General features: G+C 46.4%; 2 protein-coding genes across 5 annotated transcripts; one reads left to right on the plus strand and one right to left on the minus strand.

Moving 5' to 3' along the window:
• Positions 1-1,467: 1,467 nt before the first annotated feature.
• On the minus strand, positions 1,468-2,544 carry LOC135829173 (uncharacterized protein K02A2.6-like). The gene has a single exon (XM_065341577.1). The coding sequence runs from the start codon at positions 2,542-2,544 to the stop codon at positions 1,468-1,470; it is 1,077 nt and encodes a 358-aa protein (XP_065197649.1).
• Positions 2,545-16,236: 13,692 nt separating this feature from the next.
• LOC135829680 (TNF receptor-associated factor 3-like) lies at positions 16,237-23,902 on the plus strand. Of its 4 annotated transcripts, none has more exons than XM_065342069.1 (10): positions 16,237-16,463; positions 17,556-18,036; positions 18,522-18,672; positions 18,888-19,052; positions 19,323-19,472; positions 19,786-19,969; positions 20,539-20,708; positions 21,233-21,397; positions 21,860-22,145; positions 22,830-23,902. In XM_065342069.1, exons 1-10 carry the CDS (start codon positions 16,451-16,453, stop codon positions 22,949-22,951), a joined length of 1,887 nt encoding a protein of 628 aa, XP_065198141.1. In that variant the 5' UTR covers positions 16,237-16,450; the 3' UTR covers positions 22,952-23,902. The 4 variants fall into 4 exon arrangements, with proteins under 4 accessions (XP_065198141.1, XP_065198142.1, XP_065198139.1 ...); XM_065342070.1 differs by lacking the exon at positions 16,237-16,463 and adding an exon at positions 17,053-17,269; XM_065342067.1 differs by lacking the exon at positions 16,237-16,463 and adding an exon at positions 17,054-17,269 and having other exon boundaries at positions 17,338-18,036.
• Positions 23,903-25,086: the final 1,184 nt, after the last annotated feature.

The raw sequence follows: 25,086 nt of genomic DNA on the forward strand, positions 1-25,086 counted from the left end.
TGACGTTTTTTCAGTCACTTCTAGGCAAGTTACATGTACGTCCAAATGAATTGTTGCAAGTGGAAGTGCTATCCTTCATGCCCGTTGTGTCAAAAAATGGGAATGATCCCACTTTGGAAAGTGTCTTGAATCATGCCCTACTTTCATAGTATTCTCAGGATTCAAATCATTGGTGTGTCATTATTTTTAACAAAATTAATGTGTAAAGTTAATGGCATCACAAACTGAGATATTCGGTCATCAATGTTCTGAAGTTGATAGATATCACTTCAAGGATTGCTAGTGGATGAAAATTTATCTGTCAACTGCCCTGTATGCTGCGAAAGCTGTGTTTTCGAATGTGTAACTAGTGGCTGTGTCATACGGTAGAATTGGATAGGTAGCATAGCATCGCAGCCATGTTTTCATTCTCACAGGGTGTATTCCGTGACCTACTGTTCTTCATTATTGTCTTTAGTGATGGTAAGACGGCCTGACCTCGTCCAAAGGCCCTGCGGAAGCAATTCACTGCCCCCCTCGTCCATTCAGGGGCTTATTTTACACAAAATGGCAAAGCACCCACCACTATTTATACCGACGTGGCAGGGAGAATTACATGAACTGTACATTTGTAAATTATATGCACCAAATGTTCTGGCCAATGTTGATCTACGATAGGCCTTGACGGATTATGCTAATATTTTCGTAAAATTATGCTTTTCGCATTGCTGAAAAAATTGCAGAATTATGCTATTTTTATGCTAAAAGTTATCATATTATGCCGCATTATGCTCACATATGCTGCTAATGTACATGTATAGTGATGGTTCTGTGCAAAATAACAGGGAATTTTTTGTATAGGGCGTTGTACTGTAGTAGCAAAAGTTCAACGGGGTCTACGCACCGTCCGACCTACAATTGTAGCTACGACCTGTAGTGTTTCGTACTTTAGTCTAACCAGACCAACCAGAGAGCCAAGACCTTAGTTCTAACTGTTGTACTACGATAAGACAAAGAACCTAGAACACATGCAATCTACTAGATATATACAAACGGGCTAAAGTGGGAAGGAGGAATGGAATGCTAGATCATGTAAGTGGATCATGATGATGGGAATGATATTGGAATGCATGTATGCATGGGCTACATGCATCTAGTCACATGACACTACACCTCCTTTTCTTTGAGGTTGTAAGAGCAAATATGGCAGTAGATTATGAAGATGGAGAAGATACCTAACTGGACGACTTTGAAAATGAAAACAATAAGACAGTTGCAGAAGGGATCCATTACAGAGTTCTGAAAGCACTGGTCTGTCCGAGGGAGTATTCTAGTATAGTGTATTGTACATGTATATCCTCTCCTCTTACAAAGAAAAGACCTAAGGGTGCACAGAGGACACACAGGCACATGCAAGCCATTAGAAAAGAGAACGAGCAAGAGAGGGAGAGACAGAAGAGTGGAGTATTTTGTTTGGAGAGACCAAAGTTAGAAGCGATCGGGAGCGTGAACGACACGGCCGCGAGCCGTGACATACTTATCAGGCTGGTCTTGAGCTGGAGGGGTCGATGGCAAGTTGGGAACTGCAGGACACGGCGGAGTAGAAGGTTGACTGGCTGGGGGAACAGGATCGGTAGTAGCGGCAGAGTGACCAGCAGGCGGCAACTGTTGCGGCGTTGGCATTGGGACAATGTGCCGCCGGTTGCGTCTGAACTGGCCCGATGGGGTTGCTACGATGTAGGAGCGCAAGGCTGGTTGGCTCATCACGTGGACAGACTCTTCACGATCAGGTAGATACACAGGCTGTTGGGGACACAGAGACGGCAGTGTCCGGGCTGCATGGCGACTGGCATGGTTGGTGCTTTGGCGATCCTTTAAGCGCTGATCCGCGGCACGCAGGTCACTCTGATCGACTGGATGCGACTGTCGCTGTGTTGGAGAGAGAGGTAAGAGTGACTGCAGCTGGCTGTTCATCAGAAGCTGGGCTGGACTCTTACCATTCTCCAAGGGAGTGTTGCGGTACGCGAGTAGTGCGAGGTGCCAATCAGTGCCCTGACGGAACAGACTCTTGACGGTGCGAACAGCACGCTCGGCCATGCCATTGGCTTGCGGATAGAGAGGGCTACTGGTGACGTGGCGGAAGCCATAGATGGATGCAAACTGGGCAAATTCAGCACTGGTGAATTGCGGTCCGTTGTCGGTCGTTAGAGAGTCAGGGATGCCATGGCGAGCGAACAGTGACTTGAAAGGGCTGACTGTACGAGCTGTGGAGAGCGAGGGCATGTCGAGGACCTCGATGAACCGATAGTAGTAGTCGATGACGAGGAGGTGGTTGCGACCGTCGATGGTGAAGAAGTCTGCGGCCAGATGTTGCCAAGGAAACTCTGGGAGTGGAGTTGAGAGAAGAGGCTCGGGTGGCTGAGAGCGGTGTAGACTGCATTCTTCACATGTTTGGACAAGAGTAGCTATGTCCGACGAGAGCGATGGCCACCATACGGAAGTGCGGGCCAGGCGTCGAAGAAGACGTAGAAGGCGCTCCACCGGAGGAGCTACCTGAACCCCCATTGCTGCCTCCGCCACCGACGGGGGAAGATCCGCGGGAAGCGGGCTGAACCGAGCTGGGGTCCGAAGAAGACATGGCTTCTGGACCGCTGCCACCATGTAGTGTTTCGTACTTTAGTCTAACCAGACCAACCAGAGAGCCAAGACATTAGTTCTAACTGTTGTACAACGATAAGACAAAGAACCTAGAACACATGCAATCTACTAGATATATACATACGGGCTAAAGTGGGAAGGAGGAATGGAATGCTAGATCATGTAAGTGGATCATGATGATGGGAATGATATCGGAATGCATGTACATGTATGCATGGACTTCATGCATCTAGTCACATGACACTACACGACCGTCACTGATTGTAGTGGACTGGACATGTTATCAAGGGAGTCGTAAACCTACATGTACATGTATGACTTCCTTTGATCCTGGCGCATCTACTTGTACTTGTGCTTGTAGAACATGCACAACTCTATGGAATTTGATACGAACAGGCGGATTATTCCATTATTTATGCAATTTGTATTCTATTTGCCTCGAATTATGCGATTATTCGATTTTGGTAGGAATTATGCGAAAAATCATGCTAGCATAATCCGTCAAGGCCTAATCTACGAAAAACTGACTCTCATTTGCCACCACCGATGTGTCGATACAGCTATCCGGAGCAGAGAAACATCCAGAAGAAAAGCAATTTTACACATTAATTTTGTTAAAAAATGCCGAATGTTAAAAAAAAGCCAAATCACCTTGTAGTAGTATTTTCAAATCCAGCATCATGTTTCCGGTGTTTTTTCTTTCTTTGCATCATCATTATTTTTTTGTGGTTTAATAATAAAAAACCCGGCTTGCAAGTATTTGTAATTTTTTACTGCTCCCTAGTACTGACAGTGACAGACAGACTGGACAGGGTTGACATGTTGACAGAGCTATGCCAACGGGGTCGAGTCTGACGCATTCCAGCAACACGTCATGACTATCTTGAGCACCAAAGTCCAAAGCAGTCGAACGAGCGTGCTAGTGCATTCATGCACATAATCATGTCCACTGTACATGCACGCTGTAATCGACTTGGGAAACCCGATGCGATGTTGCTGGTGTCAAGTGTCGACGAGCTGGAGCAGTCACCCGAATCCAGGCCAGGGGATATCTGGACCACGTGCGTACACTGTAATGCACTAGTCTCGATCAACGGGATTCAGCAGATCAACGGGATTCAGCAGGGAAAACAATGGATGGGAAAAGCCGAACACGCGATTGCTATCCGAGTCCATCCGACCTGCACGTCTGTCCTTTGCAGGTAAATCACTACAGACGAATACGAGCGGTCAGTACACGAACTACTGACTCAGATCAATCACGTTATGATGATCCGTCCATTCACTGGGTTCCCCAGGTGCACAGTTTTTGTCTTCATTGTACCACGATCATGACCGTAATCATAATCATAATATTGACATTGCACAGAGGCAGTGCAAAACCAGCCCTCTCTTACTTCCTTTTGTGTACCAGTTGCGTAATTTACATGTACAGGACATTGCATTTTGTAGATGCATATCACCAAGAGTAAAAATGGTTATGTACTCTTAATATCACGGAAATCCCTGCAAACACCATCCTCATAGCAAGTGGTCTCTTCGCTGCATGTTCCTATTTTCTCAATCAAACATTTGGCGACGAGCCATCATCACTTTCCGGCTGCATATGCCATATCGCCGCTTGAAGAGTGTTGGCAAAGTCATTCAGCGATTCCCGCTCCCACATCCTCAATGACTGGTGCAATCGATCCTTGGTATGGGGTGGCCGGTACGAGCTGAGTTATATGTACATAATACATGTACTTGATTGTACAATCACGGTGGTGCACTGTGACCTCTTGCTGTGGCTGTTCGAAGTGCAGGGCAGCTCAAGGAAATCGAGTCGCGTCACTCAAGGTTGCGTTTTTATTTGCATCATTTCGCAGCCCAGTGGCAGTGTTTGGAGAGCTGGGGAACGCCCGGCGTACAAGCGCTATACTTCAGATGCGACTATCCTGACAAATACATTATGTACATGTACATGTAAATGAAGAATATAAATTAATTATTGTGAGTTCATTCCCGAGCTGCAGACATGCAGTCACACAGTATCATTCTGATGATTGCTTCGCGGCATGAAACCCGGCGTTACAGAGTGAATCTTCTGCTGAGTCTGCCATGGTTGTACTGTTGAAGAGCGTGGAATGCACTTCAGCTGCCTCACACGCCCAGCGCCTCCATATGCGCACGCTCATCTGCCCGGTGAATTAGTAGTACTGTAGCCTAGTGTAGGTATAGTGAATACAGTCATGTTATTTACATGACACTATGACAGCAATACTGTAGTCTGTACTCTGTAGCCTGTACTGTAGTGCAGGGTTTACTGCACACGGGGTGGGAAGTTGGGAACTCCCCTGTTTTGACTTCGGACTTACATGATGTCAGTGCATGGATCAAGGCAAAGCGGGTGTGTGTGTGGGGGGGGGGGGGGGGGGGGGGCGCGGGGTTCGGGGATCTTGAGAAACACTCAACAGGCACTATAATTTTAGTACTTGTACAAGATTGTAGAGTGTAAGGACATGACAATGACATGTTGTATGATTGTACAGTGTATATCTACATCTACATGACTATGTGCCCTGGTGGAACAAGACAATGGCTGCCATGAATGGGACAATCTACAATACACATCCTCTAAAAGAATGCAGTGAAATTGTACACGGCCGGCGGATAAAATCCTGCCACTGTGCTTACGTTAGCGCTGATAATTCACTTGCACACGTACACGAATTTTCACGGGGGAAAAGCAGCGCTGATACAGACACGTCTTCATTCATACATGTACTAGTAGTCATGTACAAGTTTACAACGTACATGTACATGTACATGATTGTACAATAGTCCCTTTCCAATCCAGAACTAATAGTAATACTTTAAAAACCTGCCCTTCTATGAACTACATGTACATGTACATGCATATGTAGCTTAAAATGTAGTTCACCTCTTTCGTGCCGGATTATAATAGGATCACTGAGATTGCAAGGAGACATTGTTCTGCCTTCTGGGCAACATTGCACATTTGTTCGTTCAGAAGTTTTGTAATAGTACATGTACATGTGCATGTGTGTGCTGCTTGGAGACGGCTTGTCGATCGGAGAGGAGTGATTGTGTGGAGAGCGTCTGACCTCTTACTAAACTAACCGGTAAGCGTTTAAGAGACCAGCTGGAACCTCTAAGCAGCTGGCAGTTAATTATTTAACGCCTCGCTCAATTGCTGGTGGGAGCTTGGAGCGCAACTGTATCTTTCTACTCCACCCGATCAGTCTTGGTTCAATCTTAAAAATGGAAGTTACTAGTTATAGGTAGTATGCGTATAGCCTATAGGGTCGATGTCACATGGAAAACTAAGGACATTTTGTGCAAGACAATTCTATTACAATGTATATGTATATGTACATGTACATATACATGTACATATACATGTACATATACAATGTACCTGTACGACCATTGCAGGCGGCAGTAAATCGTGATAACAGAGTTAGTACCGGAACCACACTTCTCCTATTGTACATGTACATTGTACATTGTATATGCATGTGCTAAGGAAAGTTGAGGCATGGAAACGAAAATCCTGAAGCGAAGACATGATTGCACAAAACATCCATGTCAAAGTAGGCCATTATGCCCGCATCAAAAAACAGAAATAAATGGATGTGATCAAAGATACATGTACATGTACATGTATATGTAAGGGGAAAGCAGCAGCTTTCGGCCTGTTAGTCAATAACGTAATTCCACCAATTATTCTCAATCTTCCCTGATGAGACCTATTGGTCGAAACGGCGCTGTATGAAGGACCAAAATTTAATATTTATACAAAAGAGAACAAATATTTCTCAGTATCTACAACTTGGAGTCATGTTGCTGGTGTGTGAGGTCGGCCAGAGAGCTCGTTTGGTGGAGGTGGAATTACTTTTTTTTTTATCAAAGATAGGAAAAATACTGATGTTCACGTAGACTGTATCTGTAGTCCGGGCATGTGGACGTACACAGGTACACATGTGTCATGAGCATGTACAGTAGGTATTTTTTGTTATTGATAATGTGCTTTGCTTGTCCAAAGTTTCCCATGGAAAGTTGCAAAGCAGTTCCAGCGGCTCAAATCAGCCGGGTGATATCCGAATTGAGCAGAGATGATAGTTTCCGCGCGCAGGGCCAGTGACAGTGACACGATACTCCATGTATCATTTCGGTATTACCAGCCGATGGCTTTGTGTCGAGCTTTTTTACGCAACAAATACCCTATCGTGTCAGGATTTCATCATTGGAATTCCGAGGTTTCCTGCAACTTCATCTGACAGCTGTCGAGCACAGTTCCCGCTACCGGAAATGGCCTGGTGTTCGTATTTCATAACACATTCCCCGAGGAAAGAATCTAAAGCGCGCCACACTGTCTGAGAAATCAGGCTCAACACAGGAATCAGTGGAATGTATGAGTCATCACCGGAAAATGCTGCAGCGGCGCTGCATCCTCGCTATTGTCACACAGTGAAGCGTACAAGACGTCATCTTGTTGATGGCAAACCGACTCCAAGAAAGCCTACCATTTTCGTTGACATCGATTGTTGTACAATATTTGGTCGTCAGCCCTACATTCTCCTTCCCAGGAACAAACCAGTTCATTGTGGAGTCAGAGTATCGCAAATACATGTACAGGTACAGGTACATGTACATGTAGCGTGAAAAGTTGAATCTGTGGGAATTGGGTGTTGCTCTCTGAGTGGGAGCTCGCGCCTTTCCTGGCGACTTTAATTCTCAATTATCGGCAGGTCAATACGAGCTCCGACGTAGGGAGCAACACACCATTCCCCAATTATCGACGAAGTCACTACGAATTCTACTTCAAACTCAATCGTGTTGAGCTTTCTCTGTACAAGTAAATGACATAGGAAAGGTGTTTTCTCCCGCACCGGAGCCGCACTTTCCCTATACAATCATCGGCGAAGTCGTTTCCACGATCAAGACTCTGAAGCAAAGCTATCAGCATTGTAATGAGCTCTTTCGTTGATATCACCAAACAAGCTTGACTAGTCTTCTCTTTTCTTTATTTCTTTTCTTTTCTTTTCTTGCCGGGGTTGGCTATCACCTCTCTCTCTCTCTCTCTCGCACCTTGGGTGCCACTTGGTCATGGGCCACGAGTTGAGTGGACTATCCTTCCTTCCTTCGCTTAAATTAACGCCAAATGGAGCGAAGAGTGAGAAACGAGCAAGTACATTGTACATAATAATTATCATTATTAATTTTTGATGCTCAGTCATCAGGTCGGGCCAGTAGCACGCTGCAAGCACTAATGTTGCAAATGGACATGTACACCACGACTCCATTGCGAAGGACGCGATGTGTATGGCGCAGTCACAGTTAGACTCAGACAGAGCCTTGGGGGCATGGAAGGAAGCGTGATTAGCAAGACAGGCTTGCACTAACGCATGATTCTCCCAGGAGAGAGCCGGATATTCTTGTGCGATGCTCAGGAAATTCTCAGACGTAATCCAAACTGGAAGGTTTGGGCTGTACACTGCACACTGTACACTGCACACTGTACACTGTACACTGTACACTGTACACTGTCTACCAAAGTACAGTGTAGCTGAATGGATAATCCCTATCAAGAAGCGCAGAACAATGTGCAGCACTACTCATTGAACTCCGATTTCCTGAGTCAAGTACTGTAATTTGTTTGTTTCCTCCTACTTCAAAATACATGTATCGTAAAGTATCACGCTCCTCGGCTTTTGCCTTGTTGAGCACTCTCAGTAGGCTGCTCTAGTGCTGCTTCATCGCGCAATGCCCGCTACTTTTTGTAGTTTGAGCACTCTGGCGCTAGAGCGACGAGCTATCTTAATGTCTGTGGTGCCTCCTTTGCACCATGGCTGGTAGCTCGGCCTATTTAGCTCGTAGCTGTACTGAAGAGGCCTTTATGGCCGAAACAGCTTGCTGTCTACAGCATTGTGTATCGTAAAGTCGTGTATAAAAGCCGCGGCATATGGCTTTTTGGGGAAATTTTGCAGGCTTCTATAGTGTAGACATGTTTGAGGCAGGCATCTATACAAGACAGGTATTTCTATGTATGGTGACACTAAAACCAGGCGTACATGTACATGTACATGTATATGCCGGCGGTATACAGTGGTCCCTCTATAATCCGGCACCATTTGTGCCACGAAAATCTGCTGGATTAGGGAGGGTGCTGGATTAACAAATCTGATCTACTGCTGCAATGTGCATGAAGAGGACATTTGGCTACTGAAAATTGTGCCGGTTTATCGAGGGTGCTGGATTATAAAGTGCCGGATTAGAGAGGGACGACTGTATCTTGAAAATCAGGCTTCTATTCAAAACAGGTTTCTACATGTACATGTACATGTACCCTCCCTAATAAGATCTACATGTACATGTACATGTATAATGCGCTGAAAAAAGGGTGAAGAAGAAGCTAGATTTCCCGCGTTTGAGCTGATGGATCACGTGTGGAGCAGTTTTCCTTACGAAAATTTGTTTTTCAAATTTAAACTGCGTTTTGAAAGACAGGCTTTAATACTGTACAAGACACGACGGTACATACATGTATACATGTACATGTACATGTATACATTTTTTTATTAAGTAGGAAAAGCCTCTTGTACGGGCAAGAACAAAGTAATACAGCTAGCGTGTGTTGAAGAAGAAAATGAGCGGAAACGTACTATGCTGTGAAACACGCATGCGGCATGATCAGGGCAAATGACAGCTGAAAAGAAAAGGAAAGCAAACAAACACACACACACACGCACACACACACACACACACACACACACACACACAACAACAACAAGTGCCATACGCATGAATGTTAACGGCCAACGCCAAGGCCGACACCATCGCAAATTGCCAGCCCACCGAGACGACGACGTGAACCGCGGAGACGAAGGTCGACAGCCCGGAAAACAGCAAACTGATGGTGGATCCGCACCCAGGACATGACGTTGCTGTAGGACTTGTCCCACCTGGAGGCAAGGCGCATAGCAAGTCGCCGTTGATACGCACGGTACTCTGTGTGCAGTGCACCATCAGTTGAGCAGACCAGCGGGGTGAAGGATGCTCGCAGCTCCTCTGCGGCCGCCTTGTACTTTCTCTTCTTGGAAGAGGCAGCACTGTTGGATACGGCGTTCCAAGAGAGGTTCGAGCGGACATAGCTGGGTGCGTCGGCATCCACGATGCGGTTGTCAAAGTACGCCACCCTGTCTCCTTCCCAAACTCCCCGGACCAGCCAATCCGCCTGCAGTGTGGGGCGGTTGTTGCCATCCTGCACAGGTACCATCACCGGCTCGACAGCCACACATGTACATGTATACATGTATACATGTTAACATGTACATGTACATGTACATGTACATGTTTGCATGTACATGTACATGTATATCGATGAAAGTAAAGTGAGCGTACTCATACCACGAGAAGGACCTTTGAGGAAGACGAGTTCGAGCATACCTCAATGTATTGCCATGATTTCTACCCTGCTTTTCATTGAAAACATTACATGTACATGTATCTGCATGACCTCCGAACCCTTTACCATGCAGACCACCAGAGCTGATTAGGTGTGTTGTACACAATGGTGTAGCCTACATACTAGAACTGTGGTACAATCATGTACATGTACTGTACATGTAGTTACATGTATGCCCCTACTTCCGAAAGGATGCCAAATTATGCTCCAAATTTTCATTGGCCAAATTTTTATTTTTATTTTTATTATTTTATTCCACGATGGCGTGACGCCAATAAGGACGATTGATAAGTGTGATAAAAGTGGTACTATCTAGAAACAGCTAGACGGAAATTAACCGGGGAGGCAAGAAGCAATGGATGATGAAAAACAAGCTGGGGCAATAATGTTAGCATGGGTGATCGAGATAGTTTAAAAGTACACGTTCGAGATATCAGAAACCAGGGGATGCGCGGAGCAGGAACAGGTACTGCTCAAAAGAAGACTGGATGCATTATCTCGGAAAGAATTTCTACGAGGTTGGGTTGTGATGTCGATAGGGAGTGAGTTGTAGAGGGTGAGGGCAGTGCGTTGATGGGGGAATCTCGGTGCCTGTTTGTGTGTGCGTGTCCGATGGAGTAGGTCCTTGTCTGTCAAAGGGTGTATGGTTGGTGTTGACATTGTGGTACAATATGTGCTTGTTGCAGGTGTGGTGGGGAGGTTTGGTGGTGGATGTCTCATGCTAGTAGGACTTGTTTAACAAGGAGTCGTGAGTTAAGGGTGCGAAGCTTTGCGTGATGGAGGAGGGAACTGTGGTGAACTGGTGCAAAAAGGGGAATCCGAAGGCAGTTGCGTATAGCCCGGCGTTGCATTCTCTCCAGTGTGTCCCGCTGTTGCTGTGTCGTGTTGGAGAGGGCAAGGCTGCCATATTCGAGAACGGGTCAGATGTACATTGTAGGTCGTCTATACATGTATTAACAATAGGCTGGAAGCGTTCATTGTGCCACGTGTCTTGTGGAGTTGGTGTAGCAGTTTTAGTTGGCTTTGTTGGTGGTTTCAAACTTTCTATGATGTGTTGGGTACATCGCATATTGTCTTGGAGTGTAACACCAAGGGCTATGTTGGTGGACCTGCTGCAGCCTAGTCGAGTGGAGCGTGATTATGCCAATAATTATGCCAGCATAATCCACCGGTGCCTACATGTACATGATTGTACAGCTGTATGTGTATGTAACTGTAAGGAGAATGATCCATGTACAACTGGTGTTATCGCAGTGGAGTTTGAATTACACTCTACTTGTGTAAAGTGGTGTCACACCAACATTGTATCACATTCCCACACCGAAGACTGGTCATTTTGGTTTCACACTCCAGCCAACCTTTACATCTGTGGGTCACATGATCTCGGCCATGTTGGGTATACATGTACTTTCCGCATGTCATGATCACTTTCTACAGTAACACGTACGTGTGGCTAACGACCACCCTGGGCCTTGCCCTTGGGGCCAGATAAAGCGGTTTTTAGTGGCAGGTGGTCCTTAGTTACTGTACAATAGACCCTTTGCACAATAACGGTCACGTGATCCGAGACGGGGCATCCTCTTCGATTTTTGTGCAGAGTATCAGTTGTTGAGCATGGTGGAACACTGTATTTTTCCATTTTGGAGATGGAGGAGAGAGTGTCGAGTGGTTTGCCATCGATGGCTGTGGAACCCGTGGACGAACCGAAAAATGAAGAATGGTCTGTGAAGGAACTGAACAGTTTTCTGCTGAATGAGGGTGCGTATCTGTCTGGAAAAAGAAGGAGTTGTTGGAGAGGTAAGTTTTCCGCATTCAGTGGATATTTCGGATTACTGTAGATTGAAATTTATTTTTCTTTTCTCTACCTTCTCTCCCCTGTCGATGTAGAGAACACTTCTCAGAACCCTGATGCTCCTAGAACTAAGAAGGGCACCACTTCCTCGAGTGTACCTTCATCATGCCCAACATTTCATGCGTCCCAGTGGATGAGTGATGAACCTCTGTTTCCCAGAGTGAGTGCCACAGCATGCTTGCTTGTCTCCAACGCAGGGGCAAGTCGCCGACGACAGTGAAGAGGGCTAGGGAGCTGATGGAGTAGTACAAGTGAACAGGACCGTGGATAGTGTCCATGAGTTTTACTTTGGTGGCCATGTGCATAATGTGAAAGTCTGTCATATCGTGCACACAGCCACAGCTCGAACTCAGATGACTTTCTCCGCACACCTGAACGATGAGGCTGCGTCTCTCTCCACTTCAACACCAACAGCTCGAGCAGCGCCAGCAAGCAGTCGATCTTCCAATAGCGAAGACAGGGATGGGTCATGCCTTTTTCTCAAGCTCCAGAGTCTCTTGGCAGGGCGTTCAACTTCCATATCTTCGCAAAAGCAAGGTCGGATGAAAGTCGTCATGGATAAAGTGTTCCGAGCACAACACTGGGAACGATATCGCAGCACTGCGGCCCTCTTCTCGCCAGATAGCCAGGATTCCAGAGTGTGGAATGCCAGCATCACCAGGGAACGCATGGAAAGACAAGTGGGTTCCTTAGACTAACGTTAGGGATGACGGTTGGTGCAAACAAGAACCCAACAGTGGTCCTTGGAAAGCGTTTCGGAACTTCTTCCTTCAGAACTAAAAAAACTTCAAATGAAAAAAAGCTACGGAGTACATACATGAACATCGCGTCGGGACCGTGAAAACACAGCCTGTCACAGGAAACTTGATCACGTCCTGCAGCAAACCACGCATGCTGGTTGCATACGAAGTGTGCAGCGCGTGCACAGCATGCCCCGTCTCGACCCCTCTCGCTTATTGTGCAAAGGGTCTATTGTATTATTATGAATGCAACTGGCGAAGTGGTCGGTAATACCAGGCTGGTCGCTAGTCACAGTGGTCTTTAGTTACAGGTTGTACTGTACATGTACATGTACTGTGTAAGCATGAAGCTGGGAGTAGCAACAAACTGGCCTTTCCCTTGTTGTTCTGTGTACCGGTTTGTGCAAGTGTTCAAGTCGAAGTCCTACAGTGCATTTGGTGGCTTTGCGTTTGCATGAAAATAAGCCTAGAGCCCATGATGACACCAGTGTTGATTTAGGGTCTATGAGGCAAGACTTTTGTTACGATACATGTAGTGCTGATTCGTGCTATGCTAGTTGTGGTCACGTCCGCAGTGAGACAGTTCACGTTGGCTTGTGGGTCTGAGTAGTGTAAACCAGACATCAGAACCGGCACAATGAGCAAGCAAAGGGGACGAAGTTAGTTCTGACACTCCGTGTCACATCTGCTCAAGGCTCTCTGGCTGTCGAGGCCTAAAAAGGGAAATGATCCGTATGGTCTGACTCTGAGTCTTGAAATCGACCCTTCAAATGACCGTCTACACTGCACGTGTACATGTACATGTACATTGTACATGTATTGTATACATTACATGTACATGTACATGTACATGATTTTACATAATAATAATAATAACTTTATTAGGATGTGCTGTGCATGAATGTTCATGTACATGTACATGACATGTGCGTTATAACCGTTAGCTACATGTACATGTCCATGTATTAGATAAGCGCTGGTTTTGTTCAAAGATGTTGTTGCCATGGCCACGTCGGGACATCACCAACCAACCTCAACTACAGTGCAGAGAGCACCTTCTCGCGCCAGTGTCATGGTGGTGACAATAGCCATTGCATTGGTTGCTGACGAGCTGAGAGAGGGACGCCATGGGCAGAAGTTGGAATAAAACAAAAGAGTTGAAAAAGAAAGAAAAACTATTCAAAATAAAAACAGCTACTAAGTTTATGAGTATCAAGAACAGACAAGAAGAGATCCAGGAGCGATCACAGAATACAAGACTGACCGTACGAGAAGTCTAACACAACTAGCCTCGAATAGAGAGGGTCAGAACCGGGTCTAACAGCCATACGGTTCAGATGGTCGCAACCGACAGGGGCTCTAAAGCCTCTCCCGGCCGTGGATGGTTGTAGAAAGGTCACTGTTTCCGAACACGGTGTCCTCCACCTTGTTACAAACTTCCATGCTGTCAACCAACATTACAGTTACATTACAATTTATAAAAATAATTGTAAAAAAATAAAATAAAGTCGCACGTCCGCGTTACAGAGCCTATATTAACACAATCAGGCCAGGTTAGTTTCGCTTGTGCCAGGCTACCACCATGCACCATGATATCGCCTGTGCACTTTTAATTAAACATCGTCTGCGCTAGGGTCGCGAGGTCAGTTGCTGCTACATGCACAATGACGTACTTGTATCGGGCTAGACTGTACTCTACTAGTAGACACAGTGCAGACAGTACAGACAGTCCGTTTCTTGAGTGCACGAGAACGTGCTCGAAACGAAAAGAAAACGCTTTCCATATCGACATCCATGCATGGTCAAAAACCTGTGCATTCAGCGCGCGGCACGCGGGATCATGTTTGGCATTTTGGTCGCATTGGAAACATCCACGCGCACGTGCCTTTGTACATTTTAGATTTTGTCATAATGTACAAAGGCACGTGGGCGCGTTGACGTGGTCTCAGTCCAGCATTCCAGGCTTGTCCGGTTTGTACCAGATTGTGACACGCATGAGCTATGGCACATGAAGCTAGCAGTAGCACCATCACTCCCAACACCATGAACACGGAGTACTGGTGGCAGATCAAGTGCAGGCACGTGATTCGGCGTGCTGAGATCAGGTCAAGAGCTTGTACAATGATTATGTACATGTAGATCTAGCTAGAGTCGTACTCTACTCGTAGAGAATTATTTTAGAAGAATGAGAGTGACTTGCACGTACACCATGTACATGCACACGTATGATTGTACATGACATTGTAGTACTTGTTTGACATTCTAGTCCCATCCTTGGAAAGCGCCCTGAAGCCAGTGAAGGCTGAAGTAAAGTACTACATGTACATGATTGTATTATTTTATGAGTCAAAAAAGACATTGTAATTAGTAGCAACACACGGACACGACAGTAGTAGAAACGTCGTTAGTTGAACGCATGAAGTGAAGCAGACTACAGTACATTGTAGAAGTGTACACGGATGTCAAAAGATCCAGACTAGACGAGAGCCAGTGCATGAAGCGCTGCTCTGTATCGACATGATTTTACTCCCTGGTTTGAGTGAAAAACGCAAACGGGACAAGTCTGAAGAAAACATTGACTGTCACCACCAGGATTCAAACCAGGGAGGGACCTTCGCCTTGAAAGTGATTTTACTTTATCACTCCCTAATTGGTATTGACTCCCACAGATAAAAGCAGTCATACAAAGATCACACAGCAAGGAAGCTTCATTGGTATGTGATCTTTGTATTACTGGCTCTGTCCACTGGACATAGAGCACTGTACGGAGTGTACGCAGCCTGAGGAAAAGCAGTCAAATATTCCCGCATATTTCACTTCTTACAGTGTAGGGCTATGCGATTGACTGCTTTCACTGCTGCGCCAGAACATTCGATTCATATGGCCATAATGATGGTGTGAGCCAGAGGCGCCAGGCATGCACAAAAATGGTGATGTCATCTTCCGCTATTGGGCATTTGAGTACTGCACAAAAATAAAGCATCACACGACAATGCGGTTGTGACGGTGATGAGGCACTTCTTTACATACGCCACATATTGTGACATAATCATCTAGTGTTTTCTTTGCGCCCACGATCGATCCAGGCCAGGGTTATGCCGCGTCTACCAGGTCTAACCTGTACTGAGTAGGCGTACCAGCACCTACATGTACATGATTGTGCATGTAGGTGTGTCCGTGCATGCCAGGCAGTTGCCCTCATCATCAATCATGTCTTCATGACACGCTGTTTTCAAGAGATGTCATCATTCATCGAATTAGTCTAGACACATCCACGATTCCACGTACTACACCAAACACGGACTGTCAGTGGCACACACTGACACAGACCACTGACCCATACTACCATAGCCTGTTCCAGTGTGGACTGCACTCACGCGCTCGCTGCCGGTCTTTGTACCGCCTAGCACTGCACTGGATGCATGGCCGTCAGCGTGCCAGAATGCCCTCTGCACTGCAACCGGTCTTTCACTACACTAACATGTACGGCGATGCCCTTCTTCAGAAAAGATAAAAAAGGGGTGGATCTGGATACAAGTCCCAGTTACCGTTTTAGTTAGAAGTTAGTTACAGAAGAACGTTTGTCGAAATCCCCAAAGTAAACAGGACGATCTGGAATCAATCTGGCGATTCGCGATCCCATCATTATTATCAGCTGAACCACGAGGATACTAGTAGTCAGTAATATTAGTACCGGTATATGACCGGACGTCTGAACAGCAGTACTGCCTATATTTCTGACCAACCGACACCATGCTACTTCAAGGTAAGTCCTATCTCGCGTCTCCGTTGGCATTGATGGTGGCAGTGCATGAGTCACACAATACGTACATGTACATGTGAAGAGGGGAAGAAATGCGATTCATCAAAACGTCGTGAAAGAACGCGTGGTCGTCGTCGTCGTCGGCTCCCCTTTGACTCAACATACACTGTACATGTTCAGACGTGCCCTGTACGTGATCGTTATAACGAACGGAATGTGCTGTGAACTGCGATTTTGCGTAACGGAAAGAAAACGCAGGGCTGAGTAATGACACAACCAGCCTCTTGATCAAACGCCAGATCATGCAGCTTCTAAAAGCGGTCGACTGATTAATTGGCGGCATTCACTCGCAATTGTTACATTGATTGAAATACATGCACATCCATGTCATGTACTGTACAGGTCCTGTACCTGTTCTCGCAGCCTAGACTGGTCAAAACTGGATACATCGACATGCCTGTATATGTAGATGCATGTAACAAATTAATTATTTCGCCTATCCTCTAGATCTACCCGACGACAGGTACATTGTATTGGTACAATGACAAAAATTGCAGTACATGTAGTTGCCCAGTGCAGTGCAGTAGGCATGGCCGAAGATCATAATTATAAAGCCTAGTTGTTGCATTGCTTTTCGTCATTCCGCGAAGTTGAAGTCGAGTGAACAGAGCTCGGAGAATGGTCTGAAACACGCACCAACTCCCAGGCTGAGAAAAGCAAAGCAACAGCGCCCATTGCAGGGTGCTGCTGCTGCTGCTGCTGCTCCTCCCGAGCAATCATTCTCAAACGGACGTGTACCGACTTTGCAGGTACATGTACATGTGCCCACCAGTTCATTGATTTTAAATTCATGACGTACGTGTACATGTGCACACAGTAAGTCGACTTGAACTAGCGTTTGGCGCACACCCGAACTGGCTGAAGGCCTTTCTATACTCCAGCAAGAACTGACTAGTACTAGTAAATGATTCGAGTGGATGCGTAAAATTAAGGGAAGTCAAAGAGTCTATTCAGTACATAGTCACTCTTGCTCAGAAGGAAAATACGCTACAATATGTATTGCATTGCTGTACCTGTGGTGTGTGGTTTATTTAGGGGGAATCCCATCACAGCATAGCCGTTCAATAAGTGCTATGTCTACTCATGATGATCATACGGACCCTTCGGATGCTACAAGCAGATATCAATACCAGAAGCCAGCATCCAGGAGACCATCGTCATTCAGCTCCCAAGCGCACGGTGATGATCACGGAGCAGTGCATTTCACCAGCAAGGGAGCCGCAGCAAATGCGAAGGACAGCCCAACCTCCTCGCTGGGCAGCGGCTCTGAGGAGGAGTTTGCCAGGACCCTTGCCAAGGGATTGGACGACATACGGCAACTGCCCGAGCAGGCACGGAACATGCTTGGGCGCAATGGAGCTACGACTGTGGAGTTCACGGGCGGGTATCAGGCGGATGCCGAAGAAGAGGTAGCAGCAAACTTGATGTGCCCTATCTGTCTGCACATCCTGCGCAAGCCAGTGCAAACCAGCTGTGGCCACCGGTTCTGTCAGTCATGTATCGAGTTAGTGCTAAGGTAATTATACATGTATTCTTCATCACTGAGCATGGTGGTGGTGAGGTGTTAGTTGCATACGCATGTAGAACTTGAGGATACCCCCCCCCCCCCCCCTCTCTTCATTTCCCTGCCCTATGTCTATGACTACTTACCTGAATGTATGGATGGACGACATATCTATGCTTCAGTACTATGTAAAAATGAACAGTTTACTGGTGGCAGGGAGATGGTAAACACAGAGTTACTCCCGTAGACTAGATAGGTGTTGCTTATTTCTCTTTGATGTAGCGTGAGCAATGCCTGAGTCTGAACTGCCAGATCTAGACATGTGTTTGCTTGTGCATGCAAGGAGATTACAAGCATGATGATCAAAGATTCTCCAGTGCATAAGCATAAAGCACATACCACCCTTCAGCACGTTTTAAGCTGATGTTCCGTCCAGATTTTTGCATGCTTCACTTGGAAAACAACTGATCGTGTTCTTCGTTTGGTGTACGTTTCAGGAAGGGGCCGGATCCCAGGTGCCCTGAGGACCGTCAACCCCTTGATGAGGTGTTCAGGGATCGCCACTGCGAGAGGGAGATCAACTGTATCCCGGTCCGGTGCAGGAACTTCGCCAAGTGCCAGTGGAGAGGAAAGCTACGCGAGCTTGAGGTAAAGTACCTATTCACCATGACCTCATTTGTTTCCGCTTTTGCTTGGACCGTGGGGTGGTCGTTTAAACCAGGTTTTTGCTGTAATTGCAATTGACTTAAGGACCACTGGAAGGAGATCTTGATTTCTTTTTGTTGGGTGCATGAACAAATCGTTGTCTTGAACATGTACAGTGAGGTGTAAGTTGGCTTTGTTTTCTGATTCTATGTTCATAGGATCATCTGAAGGTTTGCCCGTTTGAAAAGGTCGCCTGCACAAACAAAGGGTGCCCGCATACCGTGGAGCGGCAGCATTTCAACGAACATTTGGCCAAGGAGTGTGCGCATCGTCTCACAGTGTGCAAGTTCTGCAACCAGTCAATACCACACGTTATGATGAAGGTATGTATCACCACTGCATCATTGGAAATCACTCACGCCATACTGCAATACTGCTGTACGCTGTGCAGCTACGCTTCGAAGGGCTTTCAGGTAGAAAAGACACTAGTGCATTGAAATTCCCTGGACCCTTTATAGATGCTAGTAAGTGTATGGCATCTTCTCCTTGGTCTCTTGCTCTCTCATCATGCACCTGCTTTCAGGCTAAACAAAACTGTCGTAGAGGTCTAAGTCCTCATTTGTTCTCTCTCTCTCTCTCTCTCTCTCTCATAGATACACATCGAGGAGCACTGCCAGGAGGCTATCATCAGCTGCACGTCCCCTGGTTGCGAGAAGCGGCTACCCAGGAGACAACTACGCTCCCACCTCTCCACTGAGTGCCAGGCGGTAGAGGAACTTTGCAGTATGGGATGCGGTCAGATGGTACGTACATATGTACACGGTATCCAGGGAAAGTAAACACTACTTCGAAGTATTCAAAAACACCCTATCAATCTATAGTTACTGACCAATCTAGGCTGAAATTCTGTGCACTGTAAGGGATTCCAGTACACTTGAAGTAGACGAAGATAATTTTGTGATCTCGGTCTCGGGCTGCATGATGGGCGTACGGTGCATTTCGGCAACAGCAGCTGCAACGTTTTTTAAAAATTGGGTTAGGTATGGCAGTGCAAATGTAGCAGAAATCACGTGAACACCCATGCAATATCTGGATTGTACTGTTTCGTGTGCTCAGATTCGACGTGCCGACTTCGGCCCCCATTGCGTGGAGCCCAGTGCCAATGCGGCACACTTCGCAGCATTCCACGGCAAGTTGCAGGGCGTGGAGCAGGAATTGCGCCGCAAGGATGATCTCATGGAGCACCAGCAGATGCAGATAGCCAGCCTTCAGTCCAAGGTGGAGAGCAACGTCAGGCGAGGTACGTCTTATCAAACAATGTGTACAGTCAAGCTGTTACTTGTGAATACTGACCCTCGATCTTGCATGGGAAAAGTGTTGTCATTTGCAACTTCTCAGTAGTCATCGGGTTAAGGTAACGTATGATGTCTAATAGTCACTAGGTCCAAGGACTGTGCAGTTATTCTTTCTTCGCGATTGATTGTTCTAACCGAGGTCGTTGGTCATGCAGTTCAATGTACATCCTGCGGTCACTAAAGCGGACTGTTATGCATGTTCATGAGCAAATAAATGACACAATGATTGCTTGAGCGCGTGACTCGTTGTTTTTTTTGTATAATTAATTTTAAAATTGATCACACAGCAGACTTTTCACGTGACAGACCAGAGAGTCCCATTGATTTAATTGACTTTTAAGTAACCATGGTCATGCGACTGAAATCAGCATCATAAACAAGCAATGAGGCATTTTAAATCTGCTCCCGGGGATTTTACTTTGAAGTACGGACCTGGTGAAGCGGAAAAGGAAGTAAAGTTAGGAGCAGAATATCTTATGTATTCAAATTGTGATGGTCTGTGTTTCCATTGCAGGTTTGCAGGCGCTTGATGCGCGTGTGGATTGCCTGGCGGAGGACGTCAGGAGCCAGAAGACCTCGTCGCAGAACCTGGGCCAGTCGGGCGCCCAGGGGCAACTGCAGCGGCGCGTCTCCAACCTGGAGATGGACGTGCACACGACCATGCGCGGCCAGACGGAAGCCAAGGTACAGTCACGTGACCAGCAGGGGCGTAGGGGTTCCCCTTTTGGGGGGCGGGGGGGGGGGGAGGGTGTGCACGGCCGCATAATGTATAGGATGGCTGGTGCATGACATTCAAGGTCATTATAAATATGCATGCTGAACCTACATTGAAGGTCGAACCTTTTTGGAGGGGGGGGGGGCGTGAACGCGCCCCTGTGACCCATAACGGCTAGGTGTCCCGTGTGGTCCAGTCTCTGCATAAACATGGCCATTGTACATGCCTACTGCAGACATTGCTGGACATGGCTGGGTTGTACTGGCTGCACTTTGCGAAGAAGATGACGAAGTGACCGAGCTTTTGTTTACGCCTACAGGAATCTGCAATTATGCATCAGGCTTCAATACACATAGTGCATTTACAAGTCATTCATAGCCTAAGGTTTTGCTCCCAGCCTGGAGCTCGCCAAGGTCGCTACCACTATTTCGTATTGTTGAATGTCTTACGTTGCTTCATTTGTATGTGATTTGTTTCGTTGCGGCGCGTGAAGATTGTCAGTGGTCAGCAGCAGTCAGTCTGCCAGGAGATTGCCAAGCAAACCGATCAGCTAGACCTGCGGGTCATGGAGCTGGAGACGACAGCGTACGGTGGATTCCTGATCTGGCGCATTCCCAACTTTTCCAAGCTCCTGGACGAGGCCAAGCGAGGAATTAAGGTACAGCCTAGTTAAACACTATCCATGTTTCGTGCATTATCAGTGAGGTCTGTGGCGTTCCCACGGAAGCGGACAACTCGGCCTCCAGTCATGTCTGACGCGAACCGTCAATATATTTTTTACTTTTATCAGTGACTGTCAAAACGTTTTTAAAAGCCTCATATGTATGTAAATATAAGCTTGAATAAGCTATAACTGCCTACTGGTATCAGATACTCCGCATGTGAGCATCCAGCCCGACTCACAAATTGCCTTGGAAACGGAGATCCGAATTTTCTTTTCCTCTTTACCGTCAAATTACGTATTACGAGATAGTTAAATCAGTGGACTAAAAATACTTGTGGATGTGCTTTGTTGTGCTCTCTCTTTCTCCCTCTCTCGCACACACACGCACGCACACTCTTTCTCTTTCTCCCACTCACTCTCTCTCTCTCTCTCTCTCTCTCTCTCTCTCTCCTGCAGACCTCACACTACAGCCAGCCTTTCTATGCAGGTAGATATGGTTACAAGGCATGCGCCAGGCTCTACGTGAACGGAGACGGCGCAGGGCACGGCAAGTACGTGTCCCTGTTCTTCGTGATCATGGCGGGCGAGTACGATGCCATTCTGCAGTGGCCCTTCAACCGCCGCGTCACGCTCAGCCTCCTGGATCAGTCGCCAGCCAGGCATCACGTCAGCGAGACATTCACTCCGGACATTAGCAGCTCCAGCTTCCAGAGACCCACCAGTGGCCTCAACGTCGCATCAGGTACGTACATAACGGTATTAGTTCTTACAAATTTTGACATGGCAACTGACATGTAGAAGTTATTCATTTATCATGTCCTGTAAGAGAGCAAGAAGCATTTGAGATGCCAGTGTAATAATTATGGTGATATTGAACAACTAGGCTAGTGTAGATTTTCACCATCAGGAGATACCTGCAATATGCAAAGTCCCAAGTGAAATCATTCAAATAAGAATGTTTAAAACTACTAGCACCGGTACATGTAACTGTGCTCAAAGATAGAAAGTGTGAAATCCAGATGCCGATCATATCTAAGAAGATGTCCGGGAACGTTTCTCTGCAGAAGTTATGCGCAACAAAGGGTGATCTGCGAACTGTAAACTGCCACTGAAGTTTTCAACTACCTATGCTAAGGTTATTGTACTCCACGCCTGTGACTAATGATACACGATTGTACTAGAGCAGGTGGTACAGTTCTGGCAACTGAAATCCGACCCTTTAGCTATGCGTTCACATTCTCGCGGTCTCCATATTCGTAGTTTTACTATCATAGTAAAACTACGAATATGGAGACCGCGAGAATGTGAACGCATAGCTAAAGGGTCGGATTTCAGTTGCCAGAACTGTAGATAGGCCATCAATGTACTACCCTCCTAACCCTGTGCGTGTATGTGCATTTACTGCATTTTGTCACGTCTTCTCCAGGCTGCCCCTGCTTCATGTCACATCAGATGCTCAACAGTTCAGCCCAGCAGTACCTGCGAGACGACACCATGTTCTTGAAGATCAAAGTGGAGACAACCGGAATGGAACACTTCACGTCATAGTTACATTGCGTGCCGACACTTCGCCCATCGTATTTTTTCAGTCCCGTTTTCTCGGAATACCCACGTTGAGAGTTCATCGAGTCAGCTAAGTTAACATTTCACGAAGAACGTCAAGCTCAGCTAGCCAAGCAGTAATCAAGCCGCTAATACCGTACTTTCTATTTATTTCGATCAATGTGACAACAGGTTTCAAGTTTAAACACATTTCAATGCTCAATCTCAGCGCAAGCTAGTATCCATGTATGATTTTGTTGTCTCTCAGGCATAACGTGTGTTCTGCACTTAACCTATAAATACTGTATGTATGTACATGTATGTATACCCCATAGCCATTCAAGTCGTAGCGGCGCCACTATACTTGTGCATCATTTTAGCATCCCGTATTTTTTCACCACTCCCTACGCCTTCTTCTAACTTTCCCATTCCCTTGCTTTCAACTAAAGCTATAACGACACACAGCATACTGTGTCTGCATGCTGCCTTAGACATGTACCGCATGTGGCTGTGGACCTACCCAGACTGGCTTCTGGAAAGAAAACAGCAGTAACAAACTTTAAAAATACCTACATGTAGCTATAATTAACGTTATTAGCCGGAAGCTGACCGCTGGCGTACTAGTAACGTTGGTCAAGAAGCCTGCTGAGCCAGCAGAAAGTACGACATCGTAATCCACTGGAAACCTATCACCATCAAAAGAATACAATCGTAATCGTATTTTTCTCACTCAAAATATTTATTATATTCTCCACAAGTATTTATTTCTTGTTTTATTCTCGTTCATCCACCTTCGTACCGGTTCACTAGTGATCGGTATCACATGACATAGTACAAATTCTTCGTCCAGCATACAGTTTCTTATCTTATCATCAGCGTGAAAATACTACCCACACGAACTATTGTTCCACTCTCATTTCTTGACCATTATTTAATAATTTATACTTCATCTCTCAACTGTTTCATCTGTCCACTACATGTACATGTACATGTATATCCTACTAAGCGTTGTAAAAAGAAAAGTGCTTAGCCTTAGTGCTTGCACGCGTACACCGAAGCTGATGTAATTAATTTCTGTACCGAAGTTTTGAGGCACAGGACTCGACTCATGAGTTCAGTATCATGTGAATGTACTAGTAACTCTCCAGGGGACACACGAAGAAAGCACAGCCCACCTCGTGAGTAACGAACTCGGTTTTCACGACAACCAGCCAATAGCGACACAATCCTCAGAGCCACGGTGACACGGCTATCATTACACTGCATACCGTCAACCTCACGGGGAACGAAAACTAGCTGTTTTTATTTTTTATTTTTTTATGTATGATCGAGGATCACTGTTAACCCTGCACGGATATTGCTGGACAAATTCGCAGATTCTGGTCGAAAGGCAGAGAAGTTGGCGGCATTATTATTGCCACTTTCGCTTATGCCATTCAGGATTGATGTCTGAAGAGTAATACCAAGAGTACATAACCCCCCAGGCCAGAGTGTGCAACGCCGATCCAGCTCTGTGTAGGGTCTTGGTCGAGCGGAATCGGATCCTCTGATGTCATGCGTACACTTCACACCAGCGCAAGGCCGGTCTCGAGGCAGGGCACCATTGTTTTTGATCCAAGAGTACCCGCGACTCCCCGGGTTCCCCTCAGATGTGTACGGTATTATGACGCAAAGATCCGATTCCGCTCGACCAAGACCCTATGCAGAGCTGGATCAGGCGTTGCACACTCTGGGGGGTTATGTACTCTTGGTAATACGATACAATGAAATGACAGAAGTGACGTCAACAAAAGCCGTTAGCAACAATACCAATAGGACTAATGGAAAACTTCATCCAAAGTATAAAATAAAATAGAATATGCAAAAATGTCTGGCGGAATCACGTGGATCACGAGAATTAGTCCTGTTAGGTGGGGCGGGCTCCACGCCATGCCTGTCGTTCCGCTGCCATTGTGCAGACTGCGTCAGCATCTAGCGGCTGGTGGAGGGTAAGTCTATGCCATGATGACAGTTCCGTCTGCAAGACCGTTACCAAAGTCGTCCGAGGTCGACCCCTGAAGCGTTCAGTGCCCTCGTCGTTGGCCAAGCGAAGATACATATCCACTGCCAACTGTGGAGGAGCAGTTGGGGCCAAACGAAAT

The sequence above is a fragment of the Sycon ciliatum genome, chromosome 13 (genome assembly GCF_964019385.1).
Source record: "Sycon ciliatum chromosome 13, ocSycCili1.1, whole genome shotgun sequence".
NCBI lineage: Eukaryota > Metazoa > Porifera > Calcarea > Leucosolenida > Sycettidae > Sycon > Sycon ciliatum.

Coding starts and splice junctions, on each gene's coding strand:
- LOC135829173 (XM_065341577.1), bottom strand. CDS start 2,544: ATGGGGGTTCAGGTAGCTCCTCCGGTGGAGCGCCTTCTACGTCTTCTT.
- LOC135829680 (XM_065342067.1), top strand. CDS start 17,438: ATGCGTAAAATTAAGGGAAGTCAAAGAGTCTATTCAGTACATAGTCAC. Junction 19,473..19,785: donor GTATGGGATGCGGTCAGATG/GTACGTACATAT, acceptor TCGTGTGCTCAG/ATTCGACGTGCCGACTTCGG. Junction 19,970..20,538: donor GGAGAGCAACGTCAGGCGAG/GTACGTCTTATC, acceptor TTTCCATTGCAG/GTTTGCAGGCGCTTGATGCG.